General features: G+C 39.1%; 1 protein-coding gene across 7 annotated transcripts in view; it reads right to left on the bottom strand.

The window, feature by feature from the left end:
- USP54 (ubiquitin specific peptidase 54) overlaps positions 1 to 19,780 on the bottom strand; it is a 149,920-nt gene that overhangs the window by 60,096 nt on the left and 70,044 nt on the right. For all 7 annotated transcript variants that reach the window (XR_005016855.1, XM_036829087.1, XM_036829089.1 and 4 more), the window contains exon 2: positions 10,546 to 11,384. Coding sequence is in view for 6 of the 7 variants with exons in the window: in XM_036829087.1 (XP_036684982.1) it covers positions 10,546 to 10,692 (147 nt within the window). In the remaining variant the exon portion in view is untranslated. The remainder of the gene's footprint in view (positions 1 to 10,545; positions 11,385 to 19,780) is intronic.

Below are 19,780 nucleotides of genomic sequence, written 5' to 3'. Positions count from 1 at the left end.
GAATTTATGGGTTAAAAACTGTGGAATAAGGATTTATTTTAATGGTCCACACAAGAAAACCATGAATATTTTAAAACTTATTTAGAAGCTTGAATGGTAGTGTGGAATTTTGTCTTTGTTAGATTTCTCAATTTTTGGACCTTTCTGAGAGAGGTGTGACCTCCTTAAGTCAACAGAATAAAAAAAATAATGGTGATATCAACAGTGATAAATCGGTTCACAGGGGGCAGAGTCAAGACGGCATACTAGGAGGACGCAGAATTCGCATCTCCGCACAACTAGGGTACCTACCAGGCACCGGTGGGGGACCATGGACACCTAAGGGGACGGGAGGAACCCCCAGCAACCAAGTAGGACATGGGGCATGAGGGGAGTGAATGGGGAAGAGAAGTGGAGACAGGAGGGGACTGGCATCCCTGAGGGGCGGCTGGGGGAGGGGAAGGGATCCCACGCCTGAAGGGGGAAACTGGGTGAGCATTGGGAGGGCAGAGGATCAAAAGGGAGCGTGGCCAGGTTTCCCCTACCCACTTGGGCCCCCGGGAGCCTGCTGAGATCCCAGGCCTGATCCTCTGCCCACTGAGGCCCCCTACAGCCGCACGGGCCTGCAGGAGTGGGAGGGAGGGAAGGGGGAGCAAAAGTAAAGGCTGGACCTCTGGGACTGGCAGCCCTGAGTGGTGGCTGGGGGAGGGGAGGAGTTGCTACACCCAGCAGGACCCACCCATGGTTAGGGGTCCAGCAGCAGCAGAGGGGACCCTGGGGGAGACAATGGGGGAGGGGCACAAAGGAACAGAAGGGAACCGGGCCAGCACCTTCTCTGTCCACTTAGGCACCAGGGGGCCTGTTGGGCTCCAGGGCCTAATCCTCTGCCCTCAGAGCCTCCCTCCTGCCATGCAGAACCCAAGCCCCGCCCCTACACCCCCACCAAAGGCCCCACCTCTACACTCAGAGACCCCATCCAACACGCTGGGCCTAAACCCCACCCACATACCCTCACTAATGGCCCTACCTCCAAACTCCAAACTCTACACTTCAGAGGCCCTCCTTTCCACGTGCTGCCTCTCTCCTTCCCACGAAGGTCCTAAGCAGAGGCCCTGCCCCATGTTTAAACACTGCCCCACCGAGGCCCCGCCCCCAAGGCCTTTTACGGCTTCGGCTTCGTGGGTTCTGGAGCCTAGGCCCTGCCCCACACCCAAATGTCACCCCCCCCCACTAACCTATATCCTGCCCCACCCTAAACTCCACCCCTGCCTAAGTTCCACCACCACCTAAACTCCACCCCCATAGCCAAAGCTTTTTTCTTTTTTTTCTTTCTTTCTTTTTTCCTCTTTTAGATTGGGGTTCTGTTTCACCTTGTTGATTCATTGTTGTTGATTCTTTTATATTTTTTTTTCCCTAATAAATCTTTTATTTTTTCTAATTTTATTTTATTCTTTATACTTCATTATTATTCTCTCCTTTTGGCTTGTTCACCTCCCCCCTTTTTTTTCTTCTTTTTTCTGTTGTGGTTTTATTTTACCTTGTTGCAGTTGTTTCAATTATAGTTTTATTTTTCCTAATATTTTTATCTTTCTAATTTAATTTTGTTTTTTACACTTTGATACTGCTCCTTTCTTTCTTCTTTTCTTTCCTTCCTTTTCTTTTTTTTTTTATCACACCACAAAGCTTGCGGGATCTTGGTTGCCAGGCCGGTGACAGGTCAGGCTCGACTTCCTGTGATGGAAGCTCCGAGTCCAAACCGCTGGACTAACAGAGAACCTCAGACCCCAGGGAATACTAATCGGAGTGAGGCCACCTGGAGGTCCTAATCACAGCACCAAGACCCAGCTCTAATCCAACTGCCTGCAAACTCCAGTGCTGGATGTCTCAGGCTAAACAACCAGTAAGACAGGAATACAGCACCACCCATCAAAAAAAAAATCAAAGGACAAAAACATATGTTACAAACAATGGAGCTAGGTAAAAACTTACAAGACTAAATAAACGAAGACGAAATAGGCAACCTACCTGAAAAAGAATTCAGAGTAATGATAGTAAAGATGATCCAAAATCTTGGAAACAGAATGAAGAAAATACAAGAAACATTTAACAAGGATCTAGAAGAACTAAAGAGCAAACAAACAGTGATGAAAAACACAATTACTGAAATTAAAAATACTCTAGAAGGAATCAATAGCAGAATAATTGAGGCAGAAGAATGGATAAGTGAGCTGGAAGATAAAATGGTGAAAATAACTGCCAGGGAGCAGAATAAAGAAACAAGAATGAAAAGAATTGAGGACAGTCTCAGACACCTCTGGGACAACATTAAACACACCAACATTTAAATTATAGGGGTCCCAGAAGAAGAAGAGAAAAAGGAAGGGTCTGAGAAAATATTTGAAAAGATTATAGTTGAAAATTTCCCTAACACGGGAAAGGAAATAGTCAATCAAGTCCAGGAAGCACAGAGAGTACCATATAGAATAAACCCAAAGAGAAACACGCAGAGACACATATTAATCAAACAGTCAAAAATTAAATACAAAGAAAAAATATTAAAAGCAGCAAGGGAAAAACAACAAATAACACACAAGGGAATCCCCATAAGTTTAACAGCTGATCTTTCAGCAGAAACTCTGCAAGCCAGAAGGGAGTGGCAGGACATGTTTAAAGTGATTAAAGGGAAAAACCTACAACCAAGATTATTCTACCCAGCAAGGATCTCATTCAGATTCAATGGAGAAATTAAAACCTTTACAGATAAGCAAAAGTAAGAGAATTCAGCACCACCAAACCAGCGTTACAACAAATGCTAAAGGAACTTCTCTAGGCAGGAAACACAAGGAAGGAAAAGGTCTACAAAAACAAACCCAAAACAATTAAGAAAATGGTAATAGGAACATACATATCAATAATTACCTTAAATGTAAATGGATTAACTGCCCCAACCAAAAGACATAGATGGGTTGAATGGATACAAAAACAAGACCCGTATATATGCTGTCTACAAGAGACCCACTTCAGACCTAGGGACACATACAGACTGAAAGTGAGGGGATGGAAAAAGATAGTCCATGCAAATGGAAATCAAAAGAAAGCTGGAGTAGCAATTCTCATATGAGACAAAATAGACTTCAAAATAAAGACTATTATAAGAGACAAAGAAGGACACTACATAATGATCAAGGGATCAATCCAAGAAGAAGATATAACAATTGTAAATATTTAGGCACCCAACATAGCAGCACCTCAATACAAAAGGCAAATGCTAACAGCCATAAAAGGGGAAATCAACAGTAACACAATAATAGTAGGGGACTTTAACACCCCACTTTCACCAATGGACAGATCATCCAAAATGAAAATAAATAAGGAAACACAAGCTTTAAATGACACATTAAACAAGATGAACTTAATTGATATTTATAGGACATTCCATCCAAAAACAACAGAATACACTTTCTTCTCAAGTGCTCATGGAACATTCTCCAGGATAGACCATATCTTGGGTCACAAATCAAGCCTTGGTAAATTTAAGAAAATTGAAATTGTATCAAGTATCTTTTCCAACCACAATGCTACGAGACTAGATATCAATTACAGGAAAAAAACTAAAAAACACAAACACATGGAGGCTAAACAATATGCTACTAAATAACCAAGAGATCACTGAATAAATCAAAGAGGAAATCAAAAAATACCTAGAAACAAATGACAATGAAAACACGACAACCCAAAAGCTATGGGATGCAGCAAAAGCAGTTCTAAGAGGGAAGTTTATAGCAATACAATCCTACCTCAAGCAAAAAGAAAAATCTCAAATAAATAACGTAAGCTTATACCGAAAGCAATTAGAGAAAGAGGAAGAAAAAAACCCCAAAGTTAGCAGAAGGAAAGAAATCATAAAGATCAGATCAGAAATAAATGAAAAAGAAATGAAGGAAGCAATAGTAAAGATCAATAAAGCTAAAAGCTGGTTCTTTGAGAAGATAAACCAAATTAATAAACCATTAGCCAGACTTATGAAGAAAAAAAGGGAGAAGACTCAAACCAACAGAATTAGAAATGAAAAAGGAGAAGCAACAACTGACACTGCAGAAATACAAAGGATCATGAGAGATTACTACAAACAACTATATGCCAATAAAATGGACAACCCAGAAGAAATGGAAAAATTCTTAGAAAAGCATAACCTTCGGAGACTGACCCAGGAAGAAATAGAAAATATAAACAGACCAATCACAAGCACTGAAATTGAAACGGTAATAAAAATCATCCAACAAACAAAAGCCCAGGTCCAGATGGCTTCACAGGCGGATTCTATCAAACATTTAGAGAAGAGCTAACACCTATCCTTCTCAAACTCTTCCAAAATATAGCAGAGGGAGGAACATTCCCAAACTCATTCTACAAGGCCACCATCACGCTGATACCAAAACCAGACAAAGATGCCACTAAAAAAGAAAACTACAGGCCAGTATCTCTGATGAACATAGATGCAGAAAGCCTCAACAAAATACTAGCAAACAGAATCCAACAGCACATTAAAAGGATCATACACCATGATCAAGTGGGGTTTATCCCAGGAATGCAAGGAGTCTTCAATATATGCAAATCAATCAATGTGCTACACCATATTAACAAATTGAAGGAGAAAAACCATATGAGCACCTCTGTAGATGCAGAAAAAGCTTTCGACAAAATTCAACACCCACTTATGATAAAAACTCTCCAGAAAGTAGGCATAGAGGGAACTTACCTCAACATAATAAAGGCCGTATATGACAAACCCACAACCAACATCATTCTCAATGGTGAAAAACGAAAACCATTTCCTCTAAGATCAGGAACAAGACAAGGTTGCCCACTCTCACCAATATTATTCAACATAGTTTTGGAGTTTTAGCCACAGCAATCAGAGAAGAAAAAGAAATAAAAGGAATCCAAATGGGAAAAGAAGAAGTAAAACTGTCACTGTTTGCAGATGACATGATACTATACATAGAGAATCCTACAGATGCTACCAGAAAACTACTAGAGCTAATCAATGAATTTGGTAGAGTAGCAGGATACAAAGTTAATGCACTGAAGTCTCTTGCATTCCTATACACTACTGATGAAAAATCTGAAAGAGAAATTAAGGAAACACTCCCATTTACCACTGCAACAAAAACAATAAAATACCTAGGAATAAACCTACCTAAGGAGGCAAAAGACCTGTATGCAGAAAACTATAAAACACTGATGAAAGAAATTAAAGATGATACAAACAGGTGGAGAGATATACCATGTTCTTGGATTGGAAGAATCAACATAGTGAAAATGACTATACTACCCAAAGCAATCTACAGATTCAATGCAATCCCTATCAAACTACCAATGGCATTTTTCACAGAACTAGAACAAAAAATTGCACAATTTGTATGGAAACACAAAAGACCCTGAATAGACAAAGCAATCTTGAGAAAGAAAAACGGAGCTGGAGGAATCAGGCTCCTGAACTTCAGACTATGCTACAAAGCTACAGTAATCAAGACAGTATGGTACTGGCACAAAAACAGAAATATAAATCAATGGAACAGGACAGAAAGCCCAGAGATAAACCCACGCACATATGGTCACTTTATCTTTTTTTTTTTTTTTTTAGTTATTTATTTATTTATTTATTTATTTATGTCTGTGTTGGGTCTTCATTTCTGTGCGAGGGCCCCCCATAGCTGTGGCAAGTGGGGGCCACTCCTCACCGTGGTGCGCGGGCCTCTCACCATCGCGGCCTCTCTTGTTGCGGAGCACAGGCTCCAGACGCGCAGGATCAGCAGCTGTGGCTCACGGACCCAGCTGCTCCGCGGCATGTGGGATCCTCCCAGACCAAGGCTCGAACCCGTGTCCCCTGCATTGGCAGGCAGACTCTCAACCACTGCGCCACCAGGGAAGCCCGTCACTTTATCTTTGATAAAGGAGGCAACAGTATACAATGGAGAAAAGACAACCTCTTCAATAAGTGGTGCTGGGAAAACTGGACAGCTACATGTAAAAGAATTAAATTAGAACAATCCCTAACACCATACACAAAAATAAACTGAAAATGGATTAAAGACCTAAATGTAAGGCCAGACACTGTAAAACTTTTAGAGGAAAACACAGGCAGAACACTCTATGACATAAATCACAGCAAGATCCTTTTTGACCCACCTCCTAGAGAAACGGAAATAGAAACAAAAATAAACAAATGGGACTGAATGAAACTTAAAAGCTTTTGCACAGCAAAGGAAACCATAAAAAAGACGAAAAGACAACCCTCAGAATGGGAGAAAATATTTGCAAATGAAGCAACTGACAAAGGATTAATCTCCAAAATATACAAGCAGCTCATGCAGCTCAATATCAAAAAAACAAACAACCCAATCCAAAAATGTGCAGAAGACCTAAATAGACATTTCTCCAAATAAGATATACAGATTGCCAACAAACACATGAAAAGATGCTCAACATCACTAATCATTAGAGAAATGCAAATGAAAACTACAATGAGGTATCACCTCATACCAGTCAGAATGGCCATCATCAAAAAATCTGCAAACAATAAATGCTGGAGGGGGTGTGGAGAAAAGGGAACCCTCTTGCACTGTTGGTGGGAACACAAATTGATACAGCCACTATGGAGAACGCTATGAAGGTTCCTTAAAAAACTAAAAATAGAACTACCATATGACTCAGCAATCCCACTACTGGGCATATACCCTGAAAACCATAATTCAAAAAGAGTCATGGACCACAATGTTCAGTGCACCACTATTTACAATAGCCAGGACATGGAAGTAACCTAAGTGCCAATCGACAGATGAATGGATAAAGAAGATGTGGCACATATATATAATGGAATATTACTCAGCCATGAAAAGAAACGAAACTGAGTTATTTGTAGAGAGGTGGATGGACCTAGAGTCTGTCATACAGAGTGAAATAAGTCAGAAAGAGAAAAACAAATACTGTATGCTAACACATATATATGGAATCTAAAAAAAAAATTGGTTACAATGAACCTAGGGGCAGGACAGGAATAAAGACACAGACATAGAGAATGGACTTGAGGACACATGGATGGGGAAGGGTAAGCTGGGATGAAGTGAGAGAGTAACATTGGCATATATACACTACCAAATGTAAAATAGCTAGCTAGTGGGAAGCAGCTGCCTAGCACAGGGAGATTAGCTTGGTGCTTTGTGACCACCTAGAGGGGTGGGATAGGGAGGGTGGGAGGGAGACGCAAGAGGGAGGGAATATGGGGATGTACGTATGCATATAACTGATTCACTTTGTTATACAGCAGAACTAACACACATTGTAAAGCAATTATACTCCAATAAAGATGTTAAAAAAAAAAATCTGTTCATAGTATGTAACCTTGATACAATGTGATGAGAACAACACTTCAATTCTATGGTATTCCTCTCAAAAACCCATAACGCCAATCTAATCATGAGAAGCATACCAGACAAATTGCAACAGTGGGACATCCTACAAAATACTTGACTAGTACCCTTCAAAATTGTCAAGATCATCAAAAACAAGGAAATTGTGTGAAGCTGTCACAGTCAAGAGGAGCCTAAGGAGACAGGACAAGTAAATGTAAATGTAGTATCCTGGATGGGATCCTGGAATACAAAAAGACACTTCATAAAAAAACTCACGAAATCTGAATAAACTATGAGTTCAGTTGAAAAAGAAATGGTGTAACATATAGCACAAATGCCTTAGGAAGCTCCTCTTATCTGGAAAACATTTAAATAGCACCATATATGAAAATGCACTACTTTTGGAGCACCAGATTATAGCACACCTCTGGGGCTTCTTCATACTTAGGTATCTATAGATATGTATTTCCAAAAGTTCTTTGAAACACGTTACACTCCCAAATAAGCAACGCCTTTTTATAATAAATGTAATGGGTTCAATACATCTGTGGTGAACACAGCTTTCATACCAAAAGTTAGAATATTAGCTCATTGAAACAATTACTTTCAGCTTGTTACATGATTATAATAGGCACTCTAAAACTATCAATGTCTTCAAGTATAAATATAGAAAAAGGTATGTGTGTGTAAGTTATATGTTCTATATGGCACTGGAAATTAGAACAGAAATTTGTAAATATTATTGCTTAGATTGACAATAAAAATAGAACATATAGAAAAAAACAGAATTATAAAAACAGGACTACGGCCTGATAGTAGGTAAACACACACACATCTATATCAACACCCTTTTTTACCTTCTTCTAAATTACAAAAGTATTATTAGTTTATGCAAAGTAACTCAAAAAGCTAATATGCGGGGGAAAAAAGCCTAACCAAACACCCACCCCCACCCCCACCCCCGCTGCAACTGCATACAATTTGTGGTAGTAATTAGTGAAGGTACTTAAACTCTTTCTATAGTTTGACAGCATAGAATTTTTGAATTTTTGACTCTTGACAGCATAGAATTTTTTAATGTTTTCAAATAAAAACTTGAAAACAGAGTATGGAAATTTTATTACATAAATAATCTTGACAATGAAATTTTGTCATTTGCAACATGGATGGACTTGGAGGTTATTATGCTAAGTGAAATAAATCAGACAGAGAAAGACAAATACTGTATGATATCACTTATGTGTGGAATCTAAACAATAAAATAAACTAGTGAATACAACAAAAAAGAAACAGACTCACAGATATAGAGAACAAACTAGTGGCTACCAGTGAGGAGAGGGAAGGTGGGGGGCAAGATAGGGGTAGGAGATTAAGAGGTACAAATTATTCTGTATAAAATAAGTAAGCTACAAGGATATACCGTACAGCACAGGGAATACAGTCAATATTTTATAATAACTATAAATGGAGTATAACCTTTAAAAATTGTGAATCACTGTGTTGTACACCTGTAACCTATATAATATCGTACATCAACTTTACCTCAATTTTTTTAAAAATACATTTTTATACTACTGAGAAGACTAAACATGGACTGGGTATTAGATAATACTAATAATTTTAGCTAAACTTTTTAGGTGTGATAAAGTCATTGAGATTATGGTTTTTTTCATGTCCTTATGTACTAGAGAAATACACTGAAGTATTTAAAGATCACATGATGCTTGGGAGTAGCTTAAAATAATTCAGCAAAAAAGGGGGCCAGTGAATGAACTAAGACTGGTAAATATTAATCATTGTTGAGCCTGGTTGATGTGTACATGAAGATTCATAATACAAAATAAATAAGTAAATAAATAAACAAGCTTGACAAGATTCTTGTACTACAAATGAGAAAATTAAAATACTATTACCTGTACAAGGTCACAAGGCTAGTCTAAAGAAAGGCTAAAACTAGAACCCAGGTCTCCTAAGTCCAGTGCTTTTTATACCAAATATGTTGTCTTGTCTTCTTTTCTCTCATAACAACTTATTTTCTCATACATCTGAGGTGTAAAGCTAATATTTTACCCAAGCATAATTATCTTGGGTGGCAAATTTCATTTACTTTTACTGTGAAGAGGAGAAAAAAGGGGAAAGTAATCACTTGAAAGTTAGACCAAGGGGGATGAACCGAACACACTATGGCCCTGATTGGGCAGGGCAGGCAGACAGGCAGGAAGCTTTGGGATTCTGAGACAGCTAAAGTGGCAAGCAAGACAAAAAGGGAGAATTTAGAGTAGATAATCACCTTAGAGGAATTTATTTTCTACCAGCTCTGTGCAAGCGTATCTGACCAGACACTGCAGGAGAGCTCAGAGGAAGGAGATGAAGAAGTGGACAAAGACTGGACCCCGATCAGTACGTGTGCTAAGAGCCTGAATATTATGAGACAAGAATAACATACCTGATTCATTTAAATTAAGTTCAACAACAGGCAAAACTAATCTATGGTTAGTGGTTACCCTTCAATAGTGTTTACTCTCGGGGAGTGGTTAGTGACTGGAAGAGAGCGCAAGGGAGTCTTCTGGAAGCTGGAAATCAGCTCTTTGTTAATCTGGGTGCTGTTTACATGGTTGTGATCAGTTTTGAAAGTTGAATTGTATAATTATGATACATGCAGTTTCCTGGATGTATATTATACATCAATAAAAAGTAAAAAAGAATATTAAAAAAAAAGAATAACATACCTGAGAATCTTTCACTTGTGGAAAGAATTTTGCTTTCTATACTAGAGGAAAGCAACTAGGGTGATGAGACACCTTCGTCTCAAATGGAAAAAAAGGAAACAGTAGAGACTGTTCAGGAAAAAAGTCAATAAACAAGTAGTAAGATCATCTAGTCCATGTACCTCCCTTTAGACAGCTAAGTAGTAGTAGTTACAGTTATTATTTCTACTATCATTATTACTCTCCTCTTTTACAAATGAGGTAATTGAGAAACAAAGAGATAAAGTGACTTGCCTACGATCACAGAGATTAACTTAAAAAATGATCTTAGGCTGCTGACCTCAAACAGAGACTATCAAGTATTAGATTTAAAAGAGTAATCAGAAATACAGCATCAGCAAGTGAAAGTCAAAGTTCATCAAAAAGAAAGAAATTACCCTTACCTGCAAGGCACTGTTGAGGAAGCAGCTGTTTTGTCCTGGCTCATTGCTGAGGCCTTTGCTGGGGGCTATGGAGGTTGAGCTTCGAGGAGCAAACATCCCTTGGACACTACCACGGCCCCCTGAAAAATAATTTCTCTTCCAAGACATTATTGTTCACATTTAGCCTGAAAACACAGAGGAAGTTTTGTATCTTTTGGGGAGGGAGTTTCTGTCTGCTGAAGTCCTTAATATAAAGAGAATCCAGAATTTAACAAATTTATGTTGAAAGATTTTGAATTTACAACATTTCAAACATCATATATGCAGCTCAAGAAACTCAGGTATCCTTAGATCCACATGACAGAGCTGTCCTCTACTTGCTCCAAGCAATGCCCAAAATGTAACATGGCACAGGATTAATTCAAACAGAGAAATCCTTCCTTCGATTTTTCTTGAACTGCCTCCATAAAACCCTGGTGAAGTGGCTGTACTCCTCAACTCCAACAGAATCCAGGATCAGGGTAGGATGTGTTCTTTAGGCTTGTTTATAATGCTTCTTGTGGATTGAAGAATTTTCCAACTGGAAGGAGAGGCAGACAGATAAGCAAGAATCCAACGCAACCCTCCTCGGCTTCTATTGCCTCGTCCCATCATCCTCTGAAGTAAAAACCCAAGTTCTAAGCAACTGACATAGATTCCACAAAGCTAAGAAGCTTGTTTGAAATAAATGGAGTTTCTGTTGTTGTTGTTCTGCTGCTGTTTTTTAATATGCCCCAAACATTTTCTAGTATCCCATCCAGAACTTCAGAAAGTCTCTTCTCTTTTCCTCTGTGACTAGACTAGCCAGCTGTGCCAGAGAGCTTTAAAGAAAGAAAAAAAAACAATCAAAAGCTTGCGTCATTTAATGACTCTACTAGCTTTGTGCGCTTCTGCCAAGATCAGCGTTGCCTCACCTCTCACTAAAACTTGAAACCGAGGCAAACAATGCTCACCACCCCACCCCCGCAAAGAAATCCTAACAACAACAAAAAGGAGAAACACTCAAACCAAAGAGGTGGGGAGAAAAAGGTGTGCGCAGCTTTACTCTCATAGGAGACTTCTCCCAAATTTTCTAGGAGGAGAAGAAAGTTGACCTGGACAAAAATAAGAACTGAATGCAAACTTTCCAAAATCAGGCTAAGAAAAAAGTTACCAAGTAAACACACACCAAACTAGCAATTGAAACAGTTTGTTTTGGATGTTGTGAGTACAGAAATTTTTCAAGGTATTTTACATGCTCATGGCTATAAAAGCCTATTTAAAGGTGGGAGGGGCACATTATCAGTCTGGGCTCTGAGTAAAGATGTCCCATCCCAGAGAAACCCTCATGGTGAGTAAACCATATGTCCTTAACATCCAGTCCAAAAGAGCTAAATCTTCTTCTGACCTGTTTGTATGCTACATTTTTTGCCAGAGGATCAGAGAGATAATTTGGGTTACAAATCACTTAATCCTCAGATTATATCCAAGGCGTTCACAATCAGAGGCCATCCATTGACCAACATTAATTTTCAACTAATTAAAATGCCAGTGAGGCAACAAGGGAAAATTTCCTTGGAAGGAAATGCTTCTAATATTCACCTTTAAGTTTTCCTGTAAGGCTGCCAGGTCTAAAGAAGGAAAAAATTAAGAATGTTAAATATTAAATTTGGTTTCTAACAGTTTCCCAAGCTTCTCCCTTCCTTCCCACCATCGTATGGATGACCTAAAAAAGCAAAAATGCTATAACATCTTAATCATTCTTGGATCACCTAGCACTATCCATAGTGTGTTCAGTGGAAAAGCTGAGGCACAGGAGCATTAAACGGTTGCACAGCCTGTTCTTTCCCTTCTCTAAATTCCCAGACTATTTATAATCAACAGGTCACAGTTAAAGTATTAGATTATACATTATAGTGTCATATTATTCTGTATTTGTTTTTATTAATCTCTATTTGTTTTATATGGTGTCAGTCATATATCCTGACTATGACTGTATGAAATGAAATACTAACTAGTGTCAGACATGTGCTAAACAATACCTATATTCTTTATTTAATCTTCATAACAGCCCTATCATGTAGGTATTAATAGTTCCATTTCACAGAAGAGTAAAGGGAGGCTTAAAGACATTAACTTGCCCAAATCAAAGCTGGTAAGTGGCAGAGCTAGAATTGTTTGACTACTTACTGTGACTTAATTATGTATTTTATTATACTATTCCAAAAGCTCCTAACACAGTGCTAGTCTAGTCATAAGCAGGCACTCAATAAACACTGCCTGATGATTAACATATAGCACCAGGAAGGATCCCATGTCTCCTACACAGACTACAAGACACTCAACCCTCTACACGCACCCCATACACACCCCACTCGAGGCCACTAAGCAACTTCCAACAAGCCATGCAGCATTCCTTCAGCTCAACTGCTGCAAAGGAATGACAAATACCAACCCTCCACTTTGCTCAAAGCCAAAAGGACTTGGCAGGCAGGTGGGGTTTCCAGTATCCACATCAGGAGCTCACTGAAACTCAGCCTGCCCTATGATACACACCCCTGAGTTCAGGGAGCAAAGGGAAAAAAGGCAGTAGCAGAAAAAAAGATTCTCAGGCTCTGAATGGCAGCATTATGTAGGGTAAGGCAAAAAGCTCTCACACTTGAGCTGGGTGTGTCAGAAACCAGAGGTGAGAGCCAAAAAGAACAAAGCCAAGAGTGGTAATAACAAACGGTCCAAGAAATACTGATGGCAAAATATTTCACTTAAATTACAGGTCTAGCACCAAACAATATAATCCATCTACTAAAGATACATGAGAAAATAAAGAGTTCTACCGACATGGCTCTAACAACCTATTTTTTTTTCTTTTTTTTTTAAATTTAATTTAATTAATTTATTTATTTATGGCTGTGTTGGGTCTTCGTTTCTGTGCGAGGGCTTTCTCTAGTTGTGGCAAGCGGGGGCCACTCTTCATCGCGGTGCGCGGGCCTCTCACTATCGCGGCCTCTCTTGTTGCGGAGCACAGGCTCCAGACGCACAGGCTCAGTAGCTGTGGCTCACGGGCCTAGCCGCTCCGCGGCATGTGGGATCTTCCCAGACCAGGGCTCGAACCCGTGTCCCCTGCATTGGCAGGCAGACTCTCAACCACTGCGCCACCAGGGAAGCCCTAACAACCTATTTTTAAAAAGAAAAAGAACTTCCCAGGCAATACCACAGTATTTTAGGGGTAAAAGAGCATAATGTCTGCAACCTACTCTGAAACGGTTCAGGAAAAAAAAAATTTGTGTGTATGCGTGTATACTTATGTATATATGGAGAGAGAAGGAGAGAGAAAATAGTAAAGCAAATATAGCAAAATGTTAACAATAAATAAATCTGGCTCAAGGGTATATGAAAATTCTTTGTTCCATTTCTTGCAACTTGTTTGTAAGTTTTAAATTATTTTTTTAAGTTGAAAAGGAATTGATATCTGCAAATAATAAAAGAATTTAAAATTATGTAAGAATTAACTTGTACTGTATGCAGTATTAGTAACTCAATGCAAAATCATGACTAAAATCATTAAGCTGGTAGATAATAACCATGCCAGATGATATTGGCAATCCCAAACTAAAAATAAAAGAAAGAAAAAGAAAAATATAAAAATGTATAGATATGAGGACAAATTAAAAGGAAATAAAGCTTGAATCCTATTTCTATGACAAGGAGAGGTCGAAACACAGTGTAAGTTCAAGTTGTTGTCAGGAGTAAGTGATGTAGAGTAATTGTGATATTATTAAGAGGACTAGGACTAGACTTGGAGTTGGAAAAACATGGGTTCAAATTCTACATTTTTACTACTTTATGTAATCCCAAATAACTTAGGTGTCCTGAACTTTGTTCTCTGGGTCTATGGAACGGTGGTACAATACCTATTTCACACAGTGACTGAGATTTAATGTGATAGGTATGTGAAAGCAAGTTTTCAAAACAAAGAATTAATAATGAGTTCACTGAATGAGTGAATTGCTGAGCCTAAAAATTGAAAAGTAAATTTCTGTTTGGGGACCTCAGGATACTAGAAAGTTGTAAGCCAACAGGAATAAGTCTTCTAATTATATAAAAACAACAATAGGCCTCACATAGAACAAGGTACATGTCAGTATGATTTAGCTATGTGCTTGAAGAAACATTTGAATTTTACAATTATTTAAAAAATACAAGTTTAACATAAAAAGGTAAACAACTGAGTCTATTACAAGGAATAGGGTAACATTTTAGAAGGTCTACAAACACTGACCATGTTCAACTGATCAATGATTCAAATGGAAAAGCCATGAAGAGTATCTCAGTTTCTAATGAAGGAACAGTAGCCCCATCACTAGTGATTAAAGTCAAAAGTAACCCAAACAACAGGAAGTCAAACTGTACAACACTGAGATATCCCAACAGTTTCCAGAAAATTTGCCCACATTTCTGGTTCTGTTATTCTATATAGCAGTTTACTTATAATTTACTGAAGAATCTATACTTGCACTGATAAATCAACAGGCAATTACCTCAGTTCCTTGGTACACTCCACATGTCAATAATTACAAACTATATCCATAGTATCTTCTCGCTTATTATGAGGATATCAATGTCTGGCATATAGTAACTGCTATATAAGTTATTGTTATTGTTATTATTACCATTCAAACATTCCCTTCTCATGAGCTCTTTTCCCTTTAAAGATAACCACATAGATATCCTATATTCTTTAAAAAACCAGAACAGCAAAGACCACCTTGAACTTATTAAATCCTTACGCCTACTGTCCTAAATTTTTTTCAACCTTTCACTGCTAAACGTCTCTGTGAAATAATTTACAACTGCTGCTTCTCCTTGCTCATCATTAATCTCTTCAGAACATGGTACTGTTCCTTTATTCCACCACCACAATTTTACTTCATGGAACATTTGCTTTCTAAAGAAATCTCCTAATTTCAAAACCCACTGGCTTTTTCCATATGCCTCATTCTTCTTAACTTTTCTGCAGCACCTAACACTGGCTGCCTGATGTAACACAATCGTGAATTCATAGGGTGAATTAATAAGAAAATAAAAGAATGACAAAAATGAGAGAATGACAAATGAACACGGGTTCTCCTACTGCTCTGACAGTCCATTTTCTCTCTCTTTTGTTGCTTTCTTAAAAGTAAGCATTCTGGGACTTTCCTGGTGGTGCAGTGGTTAAGAATCCGCCTGCCAATGCAGGGGACATGGGTTCAAGCCCTGGTCCGGGAAGATCCTACATGCCGCAGAGCAACTAAGCCCATGAGCCACAACTACTGAGGCTGTGCTCTAGAGCCCGTGAGCCACAACTACTGAGCCCACGTGCCGCAACTACTGAAGCCTGCATGCCTAGAGCCCTTGCTCTGTGACAAGAGAAGCCACTGCAATGAGAAGGCCGTGCACTGCAACAAAGAGTAGCCCCTGCTCGCCACAACTAGAGAAAGCCTGCGTGCACCAATGAAACCCAACACAGCCAAAAAAAAAAAAACTAAACTAAACATTCCCTAAAGTTAAAATTAGACCTTCTTGCTCTTGTCTAGAGTACTTCCCATTAGTGTTCTCATCCCCTTTTCCATCAGAACTTCAACCATAACTTCTGGTTTGATAAATCACAAATCTTATGAACTCTGAAACCAAATTACCAACTATGTGCACATTGTCCCACTTTCAAAATAAGTTTAACATGTCCAAATCTGAAGTCACCGCCTTCCCCCCAAAAATAGTCCCTCCTCTTTATCCCCCATTTTTAAAATTAATTAATTAATTTATTTATTTATTTTACTAATGGCATTGAGGCAGGAGATTGATGGGCCCCAGGCTGGGCAGCTGGAGTTGTCCCCTGTGGACCGATACTCCAAAATAACAGGCATGAGAGAAGAGCTGAGCACTGCCCAGATAAAAGATAGAGACAACATATTTCTCTTTCTTGAGGTCAAGAAGACCTTCCTGACTATACATGCACAGAAAGGCTCTTTGGAGGTCAAAAGGGAGGGGGCGTCACCTCATAGTAAGAGATGTCAACCTACCTTAGGTCGCTTCACTAGAATCCATCTTGGCTAAGAGATGTGTGCGCACACATGGGAGGACCCTGACATATACCAAATACGGACTCAAAACCAGGCAAAGCAAGATGATCGGCCAAAGGAAACCTGGAAGAAATGGCCCATATAAGTGATTCAAACTACCATGAGGGGGGCTTCCCTCATGGTACAGTAGTTTAGAATCCACCTGCCAATGCAGGGGACACGAGTTCGAGCTCTGGTCCAGGAAGATCCCACGTGCCATGGCGCAACTAAGCCCGTGTGCCACAACTACTGAGCCTGCGCTCTAGAGCCCGCGAACCACTACTGAAGCCTGTGCACCACAACTACTGAAACCCATGTGCCGTAGAGCCCGTGCTCCGCAACAAGAGAAGCCACCGCAATGAGAAGCCCATGCACCACAACGAAGAGTAGCCCCCACTTGCCGCAAGTAGAGAAAGCCCACGCGCAGCAAGGAAGACCCAATGCAGCCAAAAATAAATAAATAAATAAATAAATAACTACCACAAGGGCACAACTCTCTCTGAGCCTGCCTGTGTGTCTATCCACACGTACTCTTTTTCTTCCTAATAAACACTTTACTTGTTTCACTACTTTCCATCTCTATGTGGAAATTCATTTCTACACAGCTGACAGGCCATGGCCTTGTGACTGGCCACTGGTCCATGGTGGTCCAGTGGTTAGGATTCGGCGCTCTCACTGCCACGGCCTGACTTCAATCTCTGGGCGGAAATCAAAATCCTGCTTCAAGCCCCTGCAGGCCGAGGCCGCCCGAGATCAGCATCTCCAATTACCCAGGTTCAAAACCTCAGTAGCCTCTGACTCCTTCCTATCCTTCTCCCCCTTCCCCATCCACATCATAAAGGCTTTTCAATTCTCCCTTCAAAATCTCTTACATTGATCCTTCTTTTTCACTCCCAGTGTCATCACCTAGTTTACACCACAATTACCTCCCGTTTAGACTATTACAATACAAAAGTCTTTCTGGCCTCCTGTCTCTTGCTATTCCAATTCATTTATATAATTAGTTTTTTTAAACTAATATTTCTCTTTAACATACCTCATTACTTATTTGTGATTTCACACAAAAAAGTGGAAAGCTTGAATCATTCCTTAGCAGTAGAACAATGTCAGCTGTTCAGCCAAAAGAGGTTTTCAGTAGGATCACTCCTACCTTTTCAGGTCCCCAAAAAAGCAAAGATGTCTACTCTTACTACCCCTATTCAATATCATACTGGAGGTCCTAGCCTGTATAATAAGGCAAGAAAAAGAAGTTTAAAAAACATATAGATTACAATGGAAGAAAAAACCGTCTTTATAGACAATGATGTTACACTTGAAAATCCCAAGAAATCTACCCAAAAAACTCTAAGAACTAATAAGTGAAGTCAGTAAGATCACAGAATACAAAGTCAATATTTTTTAAAAAATCATTTGTGTTCCTATATACTAGCAATGAACATTGGAAACCAAAATTCTTTTAAAGTACTACTTAAAATAATACCATAAAATATAAAATACTTAGATATAAATGTAACTATATATATATATGATCTGTATCCTGAAAACTACAAAACTGAAGTAAGTGGATAGGCATGCCATGTTTGTAAACTGGACATCTCAGTTTTGTTAAGGTGTCAATTCACTCCAAACTGATCCATAGATTCAATGCAATTTTAAATCAAAATCCCAGCAAGATTTCTTTTTGTAGAAATTGACTAGCTGATTCTAAAAGTTATATGGAGGCAAAGGAATTAATTTTTCTTTAATATTTATTTATTTATTTGGCTGCACAGGGTCTTAGTTGCAGCACATGGGATGTTCGTTGCAGCATGCAGGATCTTTAGTTGCAGCATGCGGGATCTTTTAGTTGCGGCATGCAGGATCTTTAGTTGTGGCATGCGGGATCTTTTTAATTAGCATGCGAACTCTTAGTTAGTTGTGGCATGGGGGATCCAGTTCCCTGACCAGGGATCGAAACCGGGCCCCCTACATTGGAAGTGCGGAGTCTTAGCCACTGGACCACCAGGTAAATCCCGAGGCAAAGGAATTATAATAGCCAAAAGAATTGTGAAACAGAAGAAAAAAGTTGGAACACTCAGTGGTCAACACCATGTGGTATTGGTGAAAAGACAAATACATACATCACTGGAACAAAATAGAGAGCCCAGAAACAGGCCTACACAAATACTGTCAAACCAATTTTCAATAAACGTGCAAAGGCAACCCAATGGAGAAAGGATAGTATTTTCAATAAATGATGTTGGAACAATTGGACACACATATTCAAAAAACTGAACCTTGACCCATACCTTACATCTTATACAAAAATAACTCCAAATGGATTATAGCCCTAAATGGAAAACCTAAAACTACAAAAATTCTAGAAGACAGATGAAAATTTTGTGACCTCTGGTTAAGCAAAGATTCCTTAGATACAACAACAAAAGCACAACCCATAAAAGAAAAAAAGAATTATAGAATTGGACTTCATCATAATTAAGAGGTGCTGTTCTTTGAAAGACACTGTTAAGAGAATGAAAAGACAACCCAAGGATGAAAAGAAAATATTTTCAAGTCACATACTGGATAAATGACTTGTATCCAAAATATACATAGAATCCTCTAAACTTAATAAGAAAAAATATAGAATTTTCTTAAGTGGACAAAAGATTTGAACAGATACTTCACTAAAGAAAATACACAGGGCTTCCCTGGTGGCACAGTGGTTGAGAATCCGCCTGCCAATGCACGGGACACAGGTTCATGCCCTGGTCCGGGAAGATACCACATGCCGCGGAGCAACTAAGCCTGTGAGCCACAACTACTGACCCCACGAGCCACAACTACTGAAGCCCACACGCCAAGAGCCCATGCTACACAAGAGAGCCACCCCAATGAGAAGGCCACACATCGCAACAAAGAGTAGCCCCCGCTCGCTGCAACTAGAGAAAGCCCGTGAGCAGCAACAAAGACCTAACACAGCCAAAAATAAATAAATAAACTAAATAAATTTTTTAAAAAATACACAAATAGCTAATAAACATATAAAAAGATATTCAATTTTATTAGTCTTTAGGGAAATGGAATTAAAACCACACTACATGCCTACTAAAATAGCTAAAAACAAAAACAAAAATATGTAAAACCTGACAATAACAAAG

This window comes from Balaenoptera musculus, chromosome 16 (genome assembly GCF_009873245.2).
Source record: "Balaenoptera musculus isolate JJ_BM4_2016_0621 chromosome 16, mBalMus1.pri.v3, whole genome shotgun sequence".
NCBI classification, from domain to species: Eukaryota; Metazoa; Chordata; class Mammalia; order Artiodactyla; family Balaenopteridae; genus Balaenoptera; species Balaenoptera musculus.
The sequence above is the reverse complement of the archived record's forward strand: the minus strand, read 5'-3'. Positions and strand labels throughout refer to the sequence as shown.